Source organism: Toxorhynchites rutilus, chromosome 3 (assembly GCF_029784135.1).
Source record: "Toxorhynchites rutilus septentrionalis strain SRP chromosome 3, ASM2978413v1, whole genome shotgun sequence".
NCBI classification, from domain to species: Eukaryota; Metazoa; Arthropoda; class Insecta; order Diptera; family Culicidae; genus Toxorhynchites; species Toxorhynchites rutilus.
In genome coordinates this window covers 114,100,408-114,119,973 of record NC_073746.1, presented here as the reverse complement: position 1 = coordinate 114,119,973, position 19,566 = coordinate 114,100,408, and the positions used below count along the sequence as shown (strand labels likewise).

General features: G+C 34.5%; 1 protein-coding gene across 6 annotated transcripts in view; it reads left to right on the top strand.

Annotated features, from left to right (window-relative positions):
• The window catches only part of LOC129775312 (mitogen-activated protein kinase 1), a 244,735-nt gene that overhangs the window by 205,631 nt on the left and 19,538 nt on the right, over nt 1-19,566 (top strand). For all 6 annotated transcript variants that reach the window (XM_055779914.1, XM_055779913.1, XM_055779911.1 and 3 more), the window contains exons 4-5: nt 742-852; nt 8,397-8,531. In XM_055779914.1, the coding sequence (XP_055635889.1) occupies nt 742-852; nt 8,397-8,531 (246 nt within the window). The remainder of the gene's footprint in view (nt 1-741; nt 853-8,396; nt 8,532-19,566) is intronic.

The following is a 19,566-nucleotide window of genomic DNA, read 5'->3' as shown; positions in this document are numbered from 1 at the left end:
GTGTTGTTACCAATCTGTAACGAATCGCTCCCTATGGATCTCATCAACCGTTGGAACAATCATAGTTGTCTGCGCATCAACAGCAGCAGCAACAGCGGAGGCTTGGCGAAAACGAGCTTTTAATTGAAAGCCAAGAATTTCAATTTGTAAAATCTTCCATCTCATCGGGACAAAAAGCGTGATGGTGGCACGTGGGGGGAAAAGGAACAAGCTGCGCTTTCGCCCTGGAGCTAATGATTGAAGTGAAATGGAGTCCTTTTTCTCGGTAGTCCCTGGAACCTGAATCTATGGAAAGGGCACACCTTTTTAGTTGCCCGAGAAATTGAAACTGACTACTAATGAGCTCATCAGCTTTGAGATGGCTTGGCATGTGCCGCAGGAGTTGTTGTTCGAATCGATAATGGTTTGCTCATTTAGATTGAGATGAACCACAATCAAACAGATGATTACACTTCCAAAATATTTCGCGTAGATAAAAATGGTCCAATCTTTCAACTTTTGGCGTATCAATTAGATAGTTCTCGGAAATGCACGAAAAAGATGATAAGATTACCACAAAAAACTGTATTGAGGTCTTGGAAAACATGTTTCCGGTGATAAAATCGAATTTTTTATAACCAGTTCGTCTTACCCCCGGTCTTCTCATCATAATTCAGTGTAAACTTTACAAACAAAATAAGATTTCCTCTCACTCTATTTCTTTAATTATATTTTTTCTATTTTTCCTCTTCTCCATTCCAGATTATAGACATAAGAGATATTCTACGGGTGCCTAGTATAGAACAGATGAAAGATGTATATATCGTTCAGTGCTTAATGGAGACTGATCTATACAAACTGCTGAAAACACAGGTGAGTAAAAGAGTCTGCACAGAAGAGCAAAAAAAAAAGGAACGACACGCTTCAGGTCATTGTTATTCCACCAAATACCTGCGGCTGATGATGATGTATCCGTTTTTTTCAATCCCGCCGGGATAATGAAGAAGAACTCTAATCTCCACCGTGGAACGAGTTTTCATTCCCGGAAGCCGCATCTCCACAACCTAATTCTCCACAATGCTTCAAACCGAGAAATACTTTTTCGTCCTCATTCCAGAAATCGGAGCAAAATTTATGACTGGATAAAGAGCAAAAAAAAAACTCCTCATGAAACACTAATGCACCTCCCTCTGAAAACATTTTTGCTGTTGTTTTTGTTGTTGATGAATAAATCATGACATTCTCTTCGGAAAACTTTAAACCCAAAACCGGGATACCCATAAAGCTATTTCGCTACTCTTCTGTCGCAGTATGAATATGAAAACTTCAATTTTCTCATCCCCTCCACTGATGGTTCCGTTTGTTCATTTGCAGTTGCAGTTCTGTTTACGGTAATACTGGGGATTCATTCAAGGCCCCATTTAAATACAGTTTCACCTTTTACCGCAGAGGTGTTTATTCTACGATATTGGCAGCACTTGAATTTCGAGAAAATACTCTTATGTACTTCAGCTTCTCGGTTCTGGAAGCTTTTGAAATCACGAGCGCTTCTCATTTGTGATTCGCAGCACTATTCAACAGCTCACTGTAGAGTTGTCTATTTATGAATGAATGAATCGTTCAGACCATAGCTGTCTTTCATTACTCCGAACCCTGAAAAATAATTAAGTCCATGTTGTTTAGATGTGAAGTCGTTAAACATAAGAGATAGATTGTGGGGAATTGCAGCAAGATATTACGTATAACGTAGATATTTTTTCGTTATGTTAAAACAATAAAATAAGGGAATATGAAAATAATAAGAAGATAAGAAGATAAGAAGATAAGATCTGAAAGTTTGAAAATCTTTTCAAATTTCAAAATCTAAAAATTTGATAATTTGGAGATTTGAAAAATTTAAACTTTAGGAGGATGAATAAAAGATTAAATTCTTCTTTTATATTAAAAAAACAAAAAATATATGTGAGGGCCTTAGAATGCAAGGGGTGTAAGTGACTTGATCGATTTCTCTTCATCAACTTTTTCTTTAGTTAATAACTTAACTGCAAAAAAATTCCAATTTAAGTTCGCTATAGAATCCGATAGATGAGGTTCTGACCTATCTTCCACATTGTCAAATACAACTGGGAATGTATTTGCAGCTAAGTTATGACCAGAAGAGAGAGTCGATGTAGAGAAATCGATCAAATCACTTACACCCCTTCCATTCTAAGCCCCTCATGTATATAAAACAATAATAATTTTTTCTAACTCTATTATATACAGGATTCTATTACAAACAGTGAAATATATTGGAGGCTATATAATAGGTTTCGTCCTATATTTCAGAATTTGAAGAAGATAAGAATTTGAAAATTTGAAAATTTGCAAACCAGTAGATCTGAAAACAATTCAAACGTTATGTTTAAAATCGTAGAAATCTCAAAGTGTAAAAATAAGAAAACATGAAAAAAAAATTCAATTCTAAATTTCTTGGATTTTTAACTTTTTAATTTTTTTTCAATTTATCTATTTTTCAATTTCTTAATTTTCATATTTCTCAATTACATTTTTTTAATTCATTATTGTTTTGCAAATTTTAATTTTTTGTTGATTTTTCCATTTTTTTTTTTATTTTTCAATTTATCAATTTATCAATTAAACTCTATTATATACAGGATTTGATTATAAACAGTGAAAATAAATTGGAGGCTATATAATAGATTTCGTCCTATATTTCAGAATTTAAAGAAGATTAGAACTTGAAAATGAGAAAATTTGAAAACCAATAGATTTGAAAACAATTTAAACGTTATGTTTAAAAATGTGGAAATCTCGAAGTATGAAAATAAGTATGAAACATGAAAAAATCAATTTTCAATTTCTTGGATTTTGAACTTTTTTTTCAATTTATCTATTTTTAAATTTCCTCATTTTCAAATTTCTCAATAATTTTTTTTAAAATTTTATTTGATGATTTTTCCAATTTTTATTAATTTATCAATTTATCAATTTATCAATTTATCAATTTATCAATTTATCAATGTATCAATTTGTCAATTTATCAATTTATCAATTTATCAATTTATCAATTTATCAATTTATCAATTTATCATTTTATCAATTTATCAATTTATCAATTTTTTGATTTATCAATCTATTCATTTATTCATTTATCGATTTATCAATTTATCAATTTATCAATTTATCAATTTATCAATTCATCAATTAAAAAAAATGTCAATTCATCAATTTATAAGCTTATTTATTTCTCAGTTTTTCAATTTTTAGTTTTTAATTTTATGAATTTTTCAATTTCATGATTTTTCATTTTTTTCAATTTTTAATTTTTTATTTGAAACTTTTTATTTTTTTCAATTTTTTGAATTTTCGAACTTTGAATTGAATCTCAAATTTTGGAGTTTGGAGTTTATTTTTGATTTTCCAGTTTTTAAATTTTTAAATTTTCTTTTCTTATTATTCAATTATTATTCACTAACAAATTTTTGATCAATTTTTATTTGTTTAAGTTTTTCTTTTTTTGTTCGAGTCTTTGAATTTAAAATTTAAAATTTTAATCATTGAATATAAAATTTTTGAATTTTTAATGTTTTTTATTTTTTTTACAATTTTTCTATTTTTTATAATTTGTAAATTTTTTGTTTTTTTCAATATTTAAGTTTTTAACTTATTGAATTTTAATTTTTTTTTGAATTTTGGAATTTTCCAATTTTGCATTCAGTTTCTCATTTATTTTTTTTTATTTTATCAGTTTTCATCGCAGAACTCGCCATTGTTTGTACAATTTGTGTTAATATTATTTTTCATTCATTTCTATCGAAACTCGTCATTTACATATACAGGGTAACTTCGATATAACGTACATTTTGATTTCAAAATTGTACGTTGTATCGAAATGTACGTTATATCGAGGCATAATAATGAACTCTGAAAGGTAGCTTATATCACTTTTTTGTGTTGCTGTTTGAGTAAGGTTGATGAATAAAATCAATAAGAAGACAAAGCCAACTTTTCTCATGATGTTTCCCTTCGTCCAGTTGATTGAAGTTTGATTCATTTAGAATCCGGAATCACAAAACAGTAGTATTTCGGGATTGATTAATGTTACAACACAAGCTTTAGTATCAAAATACAGATAATTTATTGTTCTTTCAGAAAAAAAAATAAAAAAAATTTTTTTTTGGACTTCGATCATGTGTACGTTATATCGAGGTAAAATGTACGTTATATCGAGTGACGTTATATCGAGGGTACGTTATATCCTGTATAAATAAAAATGGCCAAATGTTTTGGTAAGCGCAAAACCGGAGGAAGGAATGGTCCGATTTGAGCTGTCTATATTTTGTTGTATTCGTCTCTTCCCGTAGATCAATATTATGTCATGGTTAAAATTTTGAAAAATAATTTTTCGGATCACCCTAAAATGAAAACGGGCACCATAATAAAAAAAATAAAAAATACGAGTCTAATGTTTCGTAACAAAGAACAAAATTACCACGAAAATCTGAGAACAACTATATCGGTTTGGCATGGCTGTATAGATAGAAGATATAGGAGTGCATTATTTATTTCGCCTGAAAATCCATTTCCACTTTCGAACAAAGATTGAATTCGTTAGCGCAAACATCAAATGAACTAACAACACTTATCATGATGTAATTGTAGAACATATGGGAATTCAATTTTCCGAATTTTCCGACCTTTCTTCAGAGTTTTCCGAAAATTTTCCGATTTTTCTCTCCGCCTTATTGATCTACGGTAAACTGACAAATATGCAAATCCTAGATTTTGAAAATTAAAAAATTCGACAATCTGAAAATCTGAAAAATGAAGATATGAAAATTTGAAAATGTAAAAATTTAGAAATTTAAAAATGTCAATCTAAATATCTGAAAAACTGCAAATATAGAAAAATGAAAATATGAAAATTTGAAAATAGAAAAAAATTAAAAATTTAAAAACTTGATAATCTAAAAACCTGGCAGACAATCAGACAACCTGAAAATATGGAAATCTCAAAAGCTGTGTATCTGAAAATCTGAAAATTTGAAGATCTGAGAATCTGAAAGCCTGAATTTTTATGCGGTACGTATCCTCTATTTTTCGTCAAAGAAAATTCTTCCGGCTTGCACTGTGGTCACGCGTATTCTAGAGCTTGCCACTTTAGAGTACATTCAAGGCGTGTTATTCGGCATAGAAATCTCAACCAAGTATTAATGAACGACGCTAGTTAATGAATACGTTGAGACGGCAAAAGTTCCACAGGGAACGTTAACGCCATTCAAGAAGAAGAAGACGTATCCTCTACATTAGAAGGGTTTTTTTTCTAATTATGTAGCGGGTTACTGGTTTTTAAAGATACTGGTGGAATTTGATACGATTTTTCGTGCGGTCTCTGTCCCTCGAATAAAAACAGATTTACCTGCACTGAGTTTTTAATTTTATAAATTTTTGAATTTTAATTTTTCAGTCTTTAAATTTTTGATTTTCTAGAAATATTTTTGATTTTTGGAACTTTTGAATTTTGGAGTTTTGAAATTTGTGAATCTTTGAATTATACTAATCTTTTTTCGAAGAAAAATTGGGCAATTCTCAATTATTTTTTTTTTGTTTTTCAATTTAACGATTTTACAATGATTTAATTTTTTTATATTTCAGGTTTTATTTTTTTTTTAATGTAAACAAGTTTTCAAATTTTTATTCAATTTGCTTTTTACATTTTTAAATTTTTGAGTTTGTGTTTTTATTTTAATTTTTTTTTGTCAATTTTTTAATTTATTTAATGAATTTTTCAGTTTTTCTTCAGTCTTTAAATTTTTAATTTGCGAATTTTGGTCTATTAAATCTCACGAGTGACGTCACGTTTCGAAACGCCACAACTGAATCCTCTCGGCAAGAGGAAATATATTACCTGTTGATCAAAGCAACAGTTTAAATGAAGCCGTCTAATTAGGGTTTCGAATCCGCTCCCTTTTCTGACTTATAGAAAGGAGCTTATCCCAATTTCACTTTTGCTCTGAAATCTCTACCCATTCGCTTTTCATTCAACTACGCGCGTTCCTTTGAGGGGAGGCCGTGCCGTTTTATTTACTGGAAATAAATGTTGACAGCATTTTTAACCGACCGGCAAATGATTTATCCATCAAGCGTGTAGATACATCTTCCCCAGCGCCATGATTTCAGGAACATTTTAGCTATTTCATTGCGGTTTTTCCTTGGAACTGTACATGTCCGCAAGCTGCAAGAGAGAACCTCTTAACGGTAATTAAATGGTGGAATCCAACAATTTGTGTCAATTTGGAAGCTTTCCCTTGGATAATGAATAAAATGTCGTTCTTGGAAATACAATTTATCAGATGGCTCTCACGGGTAAACAACCGCTTCGGCCTTTTTTTTTTGTTCAGGCTGGTTCTGACTAAAAGTAAATAATGTATGACGGTAAAGTGCCGAATTTTTGATTACCCAAAAGAGTTGTGAGATTGGCAAAAATGTTGTTTACAGGAAAAATTTTATACGGGAAGTGAAAAACACAGCGGTGGGTCGATAACCGGAAAAAATGTGTCATGAGCTTTCAAGGAAATTCAAAATAAGACTTCCTTAATATCAGCATTAATTTTCTGTTTGACGGCCATGGCCGAAAAGTTCCAACAGTTGATTATTATACTAGAGAAGGCCATAAAATTTGATCCCCATCTGCCATATAAGGGTAAAAACTACCCGTGTGCAGTACTGCACACGCGGCCCCAACTCAAGGTAAACGAGTAAAATATCGATAAAAATCTTTATCTTTTTTTTCGGAATAACAGTTTCTATACCATTATTTTCAAACGCGTAAAATGTCTTCTATTAAATCAATCCAGACATAAAAACTTTTCGGAGTATTTCGGGCAGTGATAAATTGTAATTGGTAGGATAATACAAGTAGTGATGTCAAACTATGATATCGAAGTGTCCTTCTATGTGTTAAGACCAGTGGAAAACGAAAAACACATTAGTTTTAACGTAAAACATGTATTGTAGCGCACACGTTTGACACTTTGGAAAATTTCGCGTGTGCAGTGCTGCACTCATGGCCCAGTGGAATAATTTTTGAGTGCAGTACGGCACTCATGGCCGTCTAAGTGTTAAATTGCATATTCAGCCATGACTCTTCCAAAACTGCTCAACGTCATCATTCGTTTGAAAAATGGATCGATTTAATTTCGTTTGGTGAAGGCTGTTTTTTGTGTTTATTGGGGTGGCACTCAAACTTCATTTTGAATCCCGCTTTGTTGATCTTTGATCATTTCTGTGATTTGATCGACATATTTGATGACGTGTATCGACTTATATCGGCATCTTTTAGATAAAAAAATACCTGAATTGATTTGACGAAGCCAAAATTGCTCATAATTGGTTGTTACAATATCGGGACCATAAACACCATTCACATTTTCATTCGCCTGGCTTGCATTTTCGCTTCCATCAAAGAAAAAATATGTATCGATAATTAAATGTACCGTTTTTTTGTTTACTTCCAATTCTAAAGCCTCCTAAATAACAAATGAACGGACTAGACAAGAAACAGCGAAAGAAGCTTTTAGTGCATTAGTGAAGTGTCTCTATTTCAAAATTTACTATTTCAACAAATTGTAGAATGGATACTTTGTAAGATAATGGATTTTTTCTTGCCCAGTCTCTATTATAATTTATTCACATTAAACTTCGATTTGAATAGACTCTAATCTAAGAGAACCTTTTTAAAGCGCTCTCTATCAGATTCTATTTTTAAACGTGCTTCAATCAAATTTACATTCCACTAATCAGCGACAGCATCTTCTATTTTTCTGTTGACTCCAAGCACCATTTCTCGATAGGGCAGGGTGAATATCCTTCGCCTCCCATAATGTTCCCTGTTCGTTTGACTTTGACTCGAGTAAACTGAATTGACGCAATGTCTAATTTAATTTACGTTAGTTAAAACATCGATCCCAGCGGCGCACACGGCGTCCCAATCCCCCTTCAGACGGGGGCAGTAAAAAGCTTGTTGTCATTTCGCAGTTGGGATGGCTCATAATTAAATTCTTCCCTCGCTCCTTTGCTTGCTGCCAACCGATAAATTTCATTTATTAAAATGATCACATAATTTCCTCCAAAAGTTGAAGGAAGTAGCTGTATAGATTCATCATCGGTCAGCTTGCGCCGTTGTATCTTGGTTGTAGTGTCCATGCCGGCTCCACGCTGAGGGAATAATTGAAAATAATTACTGTGATAGCCAACAAATCCGGGCCGACCGACCTACTGCTACATTAAGTTCCCCCGTACTTCACTTATTTATCTGTCTACGGAATATGAACGAATAAAACGAACAGCGGCGCGCGTTAATGACGTTATTAATTGAATTTTGCCAACTTTTTTTTCCATTTCCGTCCTTCCAGAGACTAAGTAACGACCATATCTGCTATTTCCTGTACCAAATACTGCGTGGACTCAAGTACATCCACTCGGCGAACGTCCTGCACCGGGATCTGAAGCCGAGCAATCTGCTGCTGAACACGACGTGTGATTTGAAGGTAAGCTTTTCGGGGGAGGGAAGCCTCCCGACAATCGGTCCCTAAATTTGTATCTTAATTTCCGGTAAAGGTTCATCGTATTTGAGGTTTCCTTTTTTTCTGTTTTATTTTTTTTTTGGGTCAATTCATTAACCCTCTTCTAATTTGTCAGTTTACTTGTCTTCGACAGCTTATTTTACTATGTTTAGATCATCCCAAACATAAAGGGCCTGGCCAGGTGAGGGAGTAGAAAGTGCCCCAAACCAAATCACCAGCTGTATGGCAAGAAGATCAATCACATTAAATAAGAAATTTTGACGGTTTATTTGAGCCCCTATGTGGATTAACATAGGATCTATAGTGAAAAACGTACTTTTTCGTTCATTTCACGTCATCCTCAAGAGCTTCGAGATAAAAATTTTTGAAAAAAATACTGAATGTGCATCTTACTACAGTGTATCATGAAAAATTATCGAATAAAAATTTTATCAAAAATTTAGGTACTAAAACAATATTGAAATTTTATTTTTTTTGTGATTTAGAGATTCAGTACTACTCTAATTCAAATTTAAATGTGTTCCTACGGCTTTCCTAGATATGTGTGTTATTTTTCAGTGTTGCGCGGTACAAACAAATATTTGTTTTATATTTCAAAAGAGTCTGGCTGGGTAAGGGAGTAAAAAGTCCCCTAAACCAAATCACCAGCAGTATGGAAAATGTTGTATAGGGTACTAAATAAAACATTTTTGCAATAGTACCATATATTTGAGTCCTTATTTGGTACACCATAGGATCTATGGTGAAAAATGCACCTTTTAGTTTTTTTTCGCGCGATTTTCAACAGCTTTGAGACAAAAATATGAAAAAATACTGAAAGTACATCTTAACATCTTACTAAAGTGTATCGATAAATATCTTCAAAATAAAATGTTTTGTAATCAAAAAATCTAAAATATATATATATATATATATATATATATATATATATATATATATATATATATATATATATATATATATATATATATATATATATATATATATATATATATATATATATATATATATATATATATATATATATATAAATATATACATATATATATATATATAAATATATAAATATATATATATAAATATATAATATATATATATATATATATATATATATATATATATATATATATATATATATAAATGGATTTCTGTCTGTCTGTCTGTCTGTCTGATTCTTATGGACTCGAAAACTACTGAACCGATCAACATGAAAATTGGTATGTAGGGGTTTTTGGGGTCAGGGAAGGTTTTCGTGATAGTTTGACAACCCCATACATATGATACACAAATTTCTGCATTACTCGAGAACTAATCAAGTCTCCCTTACCCAGCCTTTTTTTTTTTTTATCTGTATTATAGTGATTTTCAACTCATTTGGCTGGTTCGTCACTTTTACTTCCATTTTTGGAAGAATGTCGGGAGTGAGAATTGAACTCGTGACCTTCAGCGTGAGAGGCATGGATGTTACCACTACGCCAGATCGCCTCCTTACCCAGCCTTCCTTATTTTGAAATATACAAAAAAAAAAAAAATTTTGTACCGCGCAACAATGGAAAAAATCTGAAGAAAATCACACATATCTAGAATAGCCGTAGAAACACATTTGACTATGAATAAGAGTAGTACTGAATTCCTAAATCCCATTTTTTTTTTAAATATCAATATTTTTTAAGTACTAAATTTTTTTTGCATGTGGAGGCTTTAGGGTGCAATCAATGTTTTTACGGTGATTTGTCACTCCACCCTCCCTTCGCTAAGGGGGAGTAGCCATACGAATGAAACACAATTTTTTTGCATTACTCGAGAATGAATCAAGCAAATGGAACCAAATTTTGAATGTGGTGGTTTTAGGGTGCATTAAATGATTCTATGGTGGTTAGATACTCCTCCGCCTCTCTTAGGGGGGGAGGCTTCCATACAAATGAAACACAAATTTCTGCATTACTCGAGAATTATTCAAGCAAATGAAACCAAATTTGGCATGCGGAGGTTTTAGGGTGCAATGAATGTTTTTACGGTGGTTAGACACTCCATCCCCCTCTCAAAGGGGGAGCTGCCATACAAAATTAAACGGGGTCGATTAGTCAATAAACAGTTCTGCGATTGGACCCATGAACTTGCTCATAGTAAGAAAACGTGAATGTTCGAAGGTATTGATAACAAATACTAATTTTTGGCGGGACGAAGTTTGCTTGGTCAGCTAGCTCAAAATAAATTAAAAATGTCCAAAGGCCAAAAAAAACCTTTTTTTTCGCGCAATCCTCTTAAAAATTCTAGAAAAAATTACGCTACATGTGGATAAAACAACACATACGAACGCATTTAAATAAAAATTAGAGTAGAATTGGGTCTCAGAGTAATATTTTTTTAATAATTTTTTTAATATTTCGAATTGCCTGAAAATATATATTTTTTTTTGTACCGCGAAAAACACTCTAAAAATTCTGAAAAAAATCACAATTACCAAAAATAGACGTAAGAAGAAATTTGAATACAAATTAGAGTAGTACTGAATATCAAATAAAAAAATTAAATTTAATTTAAAATGAAAATAAAAATTAGTTTGAAATTCGTTTTATTGTTTGATTTTCTAATGGAAAATTGTTTGAAAATATTGATCGATACACCTAAGTAAGATGTACTTTCAGTATTTTTATTTCATATTTTTGTCCCAAATATATTGAGAATGGCGTGAAAAAAACGAAAAGGTGTATTTTTCACCATAGATCCTATGGGGTACCATATAAGGACTCAAATACATGGTACTACTGCCAAAATGTTCTATTTAGTATCCTATACAATATTTTCCATACTTTTTACTCCCTTACCCAGCCAGACTCTTTGGAAATATAAAAAAAACTGTAAAAAATCTGTAGAAAATCACACATATCTAGAAAAGCCGTAGAAACACAATATGCATAAGAGTAGTACTGAATCCCTAAATCCTAATTTTTTTTTCAAAATATCAATATTTTTTAAGTACTAAAATTTTTTATGAATTTTTTTTTTTTGATAATTTTCTTCATACACCGTAGTAAGATGCACATTCAGTAATTTACGTTTTATTTTCTATTTTTCTACATAATCGCCGTAACGTTCGAGGCATTTTTCATAGCGTGGCACGAGTTGTTCTATTCCGAGCGCGAAGTGCGCAGCGTCCAACTTTTTGAAGTACGATGTAACTGCGTCACGAATTTCTCCAGTGTTGTCGAATCGTTGACCACCGAACGCCTGTTCCTTCACCGGGAGTAAGTGATAGTCGCTAGGGGCGAGGTCTGGTGAGTAAGGAGGATACTCGAACACAGTTCATTTGATTTTTTTCAATTGCTCTTGAGTTACGCGAGCAGAATGAGGCCGCGCATTATCGTGGATGAGGAAAACTCCTTTCGTCAATAGACCTGGCCTTTTGTTATAAATCGCGTTTCATAATCTGTCCAAAACTTCACAACAGTACGGTGATGAAACAGGCGTTTGGCGGTCAACGATTCGATAACACTGAAGAAATTCGTGACGCAGTTACATAGTACTTCAAAAAGTTAGACGCTACGCACTTCGCGCTCTGAACAGAAAAACTCGTGCCAGGCTATGAAAAATGCCTCGAACGTTACGGCGATTATGTAGAAAAATAGAAAATAAAACGTAGATTACGAAAATCACCTTGTTTTCTGTCCTAACTTTACTTTTCCGTGATTTCTGAAACACTGAAACTTATTTTTTGAACGACCCTCGTACTAATCCAGCTGATCTAGCTGATGAACAGTAGAGTGTTCAGATTTGAATCCAAACTGAGAGTCTGGAATAATTTCATTGTTAGAAATGTGTTTGTTAAGCCGACCAAGCAAATTTTTTTCAAATATTTCACCTCAAGGCTCAACAAGCTGATTGGACGGTAATTTTTCGAAAGAGAGTAATCTTTGGTTGGTTCCGGAATCGCTATCACCTTGGCATGTCTCCATGATAAGGAAAAATAATTCAGACTTAAACACGAATTATAAATAAAAGTTAAATAAATTAGTGCCTTTTTAGATAGCCTCTTTAAGCATCTGTTATTGATATTGTCCATTCCGGGGCATATACTGCTCTTTAGCTTCTGGATGTAGGAAGAAATCTCTGTTTAACCAAGCCATTTGTGTGATCATATTGTGCTTTGAGGTACGTATCCCTTCGGTTACGTTGCCACTGTCGTCGTCGTGTGTTTCGAAGAGTGATCAAAAATAGAATTTCGTCAGGAATGATTAATTTATACTACTTGGAACTACGCGGGGAATATACCGTTCATGACCTTGTTCAAGTAAGGTAGTAAAATATTCAATCATATTTTCGACTTGGAAAGTATCAGTAATGCTACTTAAATCGAGTTGTAGGTTGATATTAGCATCCAAGAAGTTCTTTAAACCTTGCCAATCAGCTCTTGAATAATCGGGGATTGATCGAGGATGGATTGTTTGAACGTTAGAAGAATCAATTTGAAATTGGACAGGTAAATGATCCGAGGACAGATCAGTTGACGTCTGTAGAATAGACATTGCGTTACTACCATTGGCGAGAACTTAGTCTAGCGTAGAACAACGACGATTTGGATCACTGGTAATATAAGCTGCAGAGGGAGGATGCTGAATAATGAACGAACCTGACTGTAGTTCATAGAAGAGCAAATTTCCTGTTGTATTTGCTCTGCTACAGTTCCATAAAAAATCTGAAAAAAATCGTGACTTTTGTGAAAAATGCCATTGGCATTCCAGTATGAAATTTTTAGAAAGTTCACATAATTATTCATCATTTGGAAAACAACAGTATGCTCTTACAGTCAACTCTTCCTAACTCGATATTCTGTATCTCGATATTTTCCCTAACTCGATGGGTTTCATGGCACCTCCGATTTTACAAGGGGCCTGATTCTCGAATACACTTCACGGTGGAAACGAAATAAACGGCACGCCATTGAACTACGTTTTACGAGTTAGTGAAGTGTCGAAGATAATAATGAGTTTTCAGGCAGAATGAGCACTTTTCAAATAAAAAATCATTTATGAAAATTAACTTCTTCGTATCAAACTGATATTCAATGTGAGTGGAAAACTTTGTTTTCTTCAAGTGATATAATAATATCATACAAAAACTTCATGCAGCATGGGCTAGGGATCGAATTCTCCACAGAGAAAACAGAGATGGTGGTTTTTTCTAGGAAGCATAGACCAGCAAAACCAAAGCTTCAACTTTTGGGTAAACCGATCACTCATGCTATGTCATTCAAGTATCTTATGGTCTGGTTCGACTCCAAATGTACTTGGGGGGGGGCCATATTAGGTATCTGAGTAAAAAATGCCAACAAAGAATAAACTTTCTCCGTACAATTACCGGCACCTGGTGGGGAGCCCATCCAGAAGATCTTATAATGTTGTATCGAACAACTATTCTCTCAGTGATGGAGTATGGCAGTTTCTGTTTTCAATCAGCTGCCAAAACACACCTCATTAAACTCGAGCGAATTCAGTATCTTTGTCTCCGTATCGCGTTGGGATGTATGCCCTCAACGCATACCATGAGTCTCGAGGTTTTGGCAGGCCTACTCCCACTAAAAGATCGCTTCAATTTATTATCTCTTCGGTTCTTCATCCGGTGTAAGGTCATGAACCCATTGGTGATCGGAAATTTTGAGCAGCTGATTGGGCTAAATTTTCATTCTGGATTCATGACTTCATATCATGAATTCATCTTCATGCAGGTTGATCCTTCTTCGTATATTCCCAACCGTGTTTGTTTTCCTGACTACATCAATTCCTCTGTACATTTTGATCTGTTCATGAAGGAGAAAATCCATGGAATTCCAGATTATCATCGATCGGGGATCGTTCCTACGATCTTCAATGCAAAATATGGGCGTATCAATTGTGATAATATGTACTTTACTGATGGGTCCTCTATGAATGAGTCCACAGGATTTGGAGTGTTCAACGAATTTTTTAGCACCTCCCACAGTCTCCAGAATCCTTGCTCAGTGTATATTGCTGAATTGGCAGCAATACACTGGGCGCTGGACAGCGTCGCCTCACGACCTGTTGAACACTATTACATTGTAACGGATAGTCTTAGCTCTGTCGAAGCTATCCGTTCAGTGAGGCCGGAAAAGCACTCGCCGTACTTCCTTGAGAGAATACGAGAAGTTTTGAGTGCTTTAACCAGACGCTGTTATGTCATTACCTTTGTCTGGGTCTCTTCACATTGCTCAATTCTGGGTAATGAGAGGGCTGACTCATTGGCAAAGGTAGGTGCAATTGAAGGCGATATTTATCAGCGTCAAATCGCCTTCAATGAATTTTATTCTTTAGTCCGTAAAAATACCATCGTTAACTGGCAACGTAAGTGGAACGAAGATGAATTGGGTCGGTGGCTTCACTCGATTATCCCTAAGGTTAGCCTCAAACCATGGTTCAAAAGTCTGGACTTGAGTCGGGACTTTATTCGCACCTTCTCTCGACTCATGTCCAATCACTGTTCGTTAGACGCGCTACTCTTTCGTTTTAATCTTGCCGATGGCAATATCTGTGCTTGTGGCCAAGGTTACCACGACATCGAACACGTTGTTTGGTCGTGCGAGGTGTACCTTGTTGCCAGACCGAATTTAGAAAACTCTCTTCGGGCCAGAGGAAGACAGCCCAATGTGCCGGTGAGAGATGTGTTGGCTCGGTTAGACCTTGATTACATGTCCCAAATATACGTCTTCTTAAAAGTTATCGATCTTCGTGTGTGATTGTCCTTATATCCTTATATTTTCCTTTTCCTTTTCCTTCGCGAGAAATCAAATCCCTTCTTACTAACAATAGAATAAGGTGAAATGTAAATACATATTAGATATAAGATAGGCTTAAGAATTGAGTATGATGAATGTGAGTGCGAATGTGAGTGTGAACATTGTCAACATATCCTTATATCCCTTCCTTTTCCTGAAAAAAATGTAACCCTTCTAAACTCGAGCAAACCGCGAGTAATCGGTTCTCTACTTCATTAACACTAGAATTATTGAAAAATGATTATATATACTTGTAACAATACAGATAGGAGTTTGGCTCCTTTAAACTTATGTAACTGAGCCTGTAAAAATAAACGATTTAATAAAAAAAAAAAACTTCATCTGAAGATAATTTGATATTATAATGATAAGTAATCTCGTATCCAAATGTCGACACCGTACCGTTATCATCGCGGATACGTTTCATTCCGTCCACCGTGAAGTGTATTCGAGAATCAGGCCCAAGTATTCTTCTCTCCATAACTCAATACCTCCCTAACTCGATGCCTCCCTTACTCGATGTGTTTTGATCCATTTTACCATGGATTTTCACCTAACTCCTAACTCGTATGATTTTCGCGTACATGGTTTTGTGCGTTATTACCTCTGATTTCAATTGCTCTTGAAAGTGAAGACGGGGTGTTCGTGTCATCAAACAATTTCTTTTAAAGTATGGAAAACCACGAGAAACCTTACAAGCGAACAATCAAAACGCTAACCATTGCGTAACGTTTGAGCATCATCGAGCAGGTCGAAAAGTATGGACGGAAGGGGTCTGAAGCTGCAAATAATTTCAGTATTGCAAAAAGTACGGTATCAACACTATTCAAACTAAAGTAAAAATGGAATCGGAATCGAAAAGCTGAAGCGGTCAATGGATTTTTGTCTTATCAAGTCAGAGAGAATAATTTACCTCTCTCAGGTCCTATTCTTCGGGATATGGCTTTCGAATTTGTCTAGAAACTGGGAATTCGCAACTTTAAAGCACAACCAACATGGACGGGAGCGATAAACTACCGTTGCTAATCAATGGATAGAGTAAAAACCTACGATGTTTCAATAAGAAGAAGTCATTTCAAGTAATATACGAGAGCAACACCAAGGTCTGGATGGCCCTAATGCTTTTTGAGGGATGGATCATGCAATTTGACAAGAAATTTTCCAATAGAAATAGAAAGGTATTATTTCTGGAATTATGTGTTATGGTAATGTATCATACTTATATCTTTTTTATTTTCTCTATTATAGTGACTTTCAACACATTTCGGCTGGTTCGTTACTTTTACTTCCATTTTTGGAAGAATGTCGGGAGTGAGAATTGAACTCGTGATCTCTGCGTGAGAGGTATAGATGTTACCACTACGCCAGATCGCCTCCACCCATACTTATATCTATTTCTTCTCAAAGGTGCTCGCTCGCTCGTCTCTGTGTGTGTTAGTTCGATTAGTTAAACGAAGATTGCAAGAAATAGAGGATGTTTGTCCTTTTCAACCTTCATGTTATTCAGCATTCTTACTGTATTTTAATGTACTCTAGCACCCTTCAGATATACCGGTATTGGATGCAATTGAAATACTTTCGCCATCTAAAATCAATAAGCTTAAATCTGAGACTATTTAAAATTACTTCAGTAAGCCGAATTTTCCTTCAATGATGATGGTAATATTCCGCTGGCATAATTAATGCGTCGTGAGCTTGCTGATGTCGACAGTACAATACCGTTCGATTGCTCAATGGCTTTTAATAATTAGTGCAAAAAGGACCAAAACGTGATTTGCTGTGGTCTGATGCCAGATACCGATATACTGGAAAGTGTTGATAAAGCTGAGAAAAACGCGTCGAACACGTTGGGCCTAGATAGTAGTTCTATTGAGATGGAGAATATTCAGGAAGGTTCAGATGATTGTGTCGAAATTACATCTTCGAACGTTAAATCAAACCTGAAGAATATGTCCGGAATATTGAAATCAACTGAAAATGTTCCTGTGAAACTATTCGAACATTTCTTTGTGATTGATCGTTACAATTTAGTTTGAATAACATACTCAATCAATATTTTCTTTGTTAACCTAGTTCCTCATACAGGTCGGACTCGATTATATACAAACTCGATTATATACAGGGTGGGCCATTTAAAGTGGAAGGATTTGTTTTTGCAATAGCAAAGTAAAGAAGTGGAATTTTAAATATTTTTTTTGAAATTCATTTATTTTGGTCCAAGGAGATTTGTTCTAACTACTTTTTGATTATGATATCTCGTAAATGACCGCCTCTGGCCTTGACCGCAAAATGTGCCCTTTTTTCGGCATTTTCCATCACTGCCCAATGTTTCGGCCGATATGGCAGCAATTTCTTGTCGGATATTGTCTTTCAGCGCAGCCAGGGTCCTTGGTTTACCAGTGTATACCTTGGATTTTAAATATCTTCATAAAAAAAAGTCAGGAGGCGTCAAATCAGGTGATCTCGGTGGCCAGTCATAATCGCCGTTTTTCGATATTAATCTTCCGGGGAACATTTCGCGCAATAATTTGGTCGTGGCAGCCGCTGTATGGCATGTAGCGCCGTCCTGTTGGAACCAGTAATTGTCCAATTCATTATCACGAACAAATGGCAATAAAAAATCGGTTATCATTGTCCGATAACGCTCCCGCAACACTGGCTTGTCTGGACAGATGACTGGCATTACCAACACCACCAGACGATATAAATTTGGCATATAATCGACGTATAGTGTTGTCTCCAGGCGATGTTTTAACTTTATTTTTATTTTTCCACGCACGTTTAGTTAACACAATTGAGAAGTTATTTTGAATGTACAGCTGAACAATTTCAGCGCGTTGTTTAGGTGTGTATTGTTCCATGGTTAAAATTGTACTGAAATGACGCTTCGAACGCGGTATGACATTTGTTAATCTGACATCTCTGTCAAAAGTTATGGGGTTGCCAGATGCTTCCACTTTAAATGGCCCACCCTGTATGATTCGATTATGTAAAATTTAGGACTCGATTGTATACAGTTTGAAAAAAAAATATTTTTCATGATTCAAATACGAATAATTTCAAGAAAAAAATTAACCTTTCAACATTAAAGTGAAATTTAAGTGGCTTTTATAAGTACAGTAGGTTAAAAATCGCGTTTTTTTAAGGTTTTGATTGAATTTTCATCAGGAATTGTTTATATCGATATTGCAGCGAAATTAAGAGAGATAGAAGTTGGGCGCCAAAGAACAAATTGTAGAGGGGTAAGAGAGCTTTAATTAATTGATAGAAACAATCAAGTTTAGTATGAAGTTTTGGGATAAAATTAATAATTACAAATTGAAAAAAAACTGTTGAATTTTCCAAAATGTTATTTTAATCCACTAATTTAAATGTTCCACTACTATATCCTGTACTAAATTTTCTCATCTTTCAAATGAAAGCAACAGAATCGGATCACGTAGCGTACTTTTCAATGTAGAGTCAGTTTGAGCCAACAGAATCCGAAACAAAGAATAAGTTCTGTAAGTCTGTCATCGTTGAAATTCTAACATATGCGTAGAAGGATATTTTTCGTAAAATATAACCGTCTATCACCTCCTGAGAGATTCTGGAAAAAATAATTTTTTTATATGAGAAAGGTATTTTTTCGCTTTAGGGAAATGAATCAAAAATTCAAATTCATACCATAATTGGGGCACTTACCTTAATATATGACAATTTATGACATAAAAAAATTATGAAGAAATGTTCTGTATCTCGATACCTCCCTAACTCGATGGTCCCTTCGGATCTCGAGTTAGGGAGAGTTGACTGTATATCCAAAATAGATTTGACTTGCTCATTCATAGACTTGCAAGAACTAAACCTTGCAAATACGTCATTTGCAATGCCGACTATTTCATCTGCCGAAAATAGGTCACTATCAGAAGTATGTCTGGGAGCTGAACTTTTACCATAGTTTTGGAGTGATACCTGATTGTCGCGGTCGAAGAAACTGGAGTAAGAAGGACCACGACGACTTTCGCGGTAGTTGTTCTGCACGGGCCGGCCATTGCTTTCACACAGAGTTGGAAAAGCTGAGTTCTGCATCTGAAATTCCATAGCAACAGTCCTTGAAGTTGGCTGTGTGATGCTGACCACAGTTTACACACTTGAGCCGTTCGTCTGGTAGTTTCGCCTTGTTATCCACTCGTTCTGCAGTCAGTGGACAGTCGACTGTTTATTGTG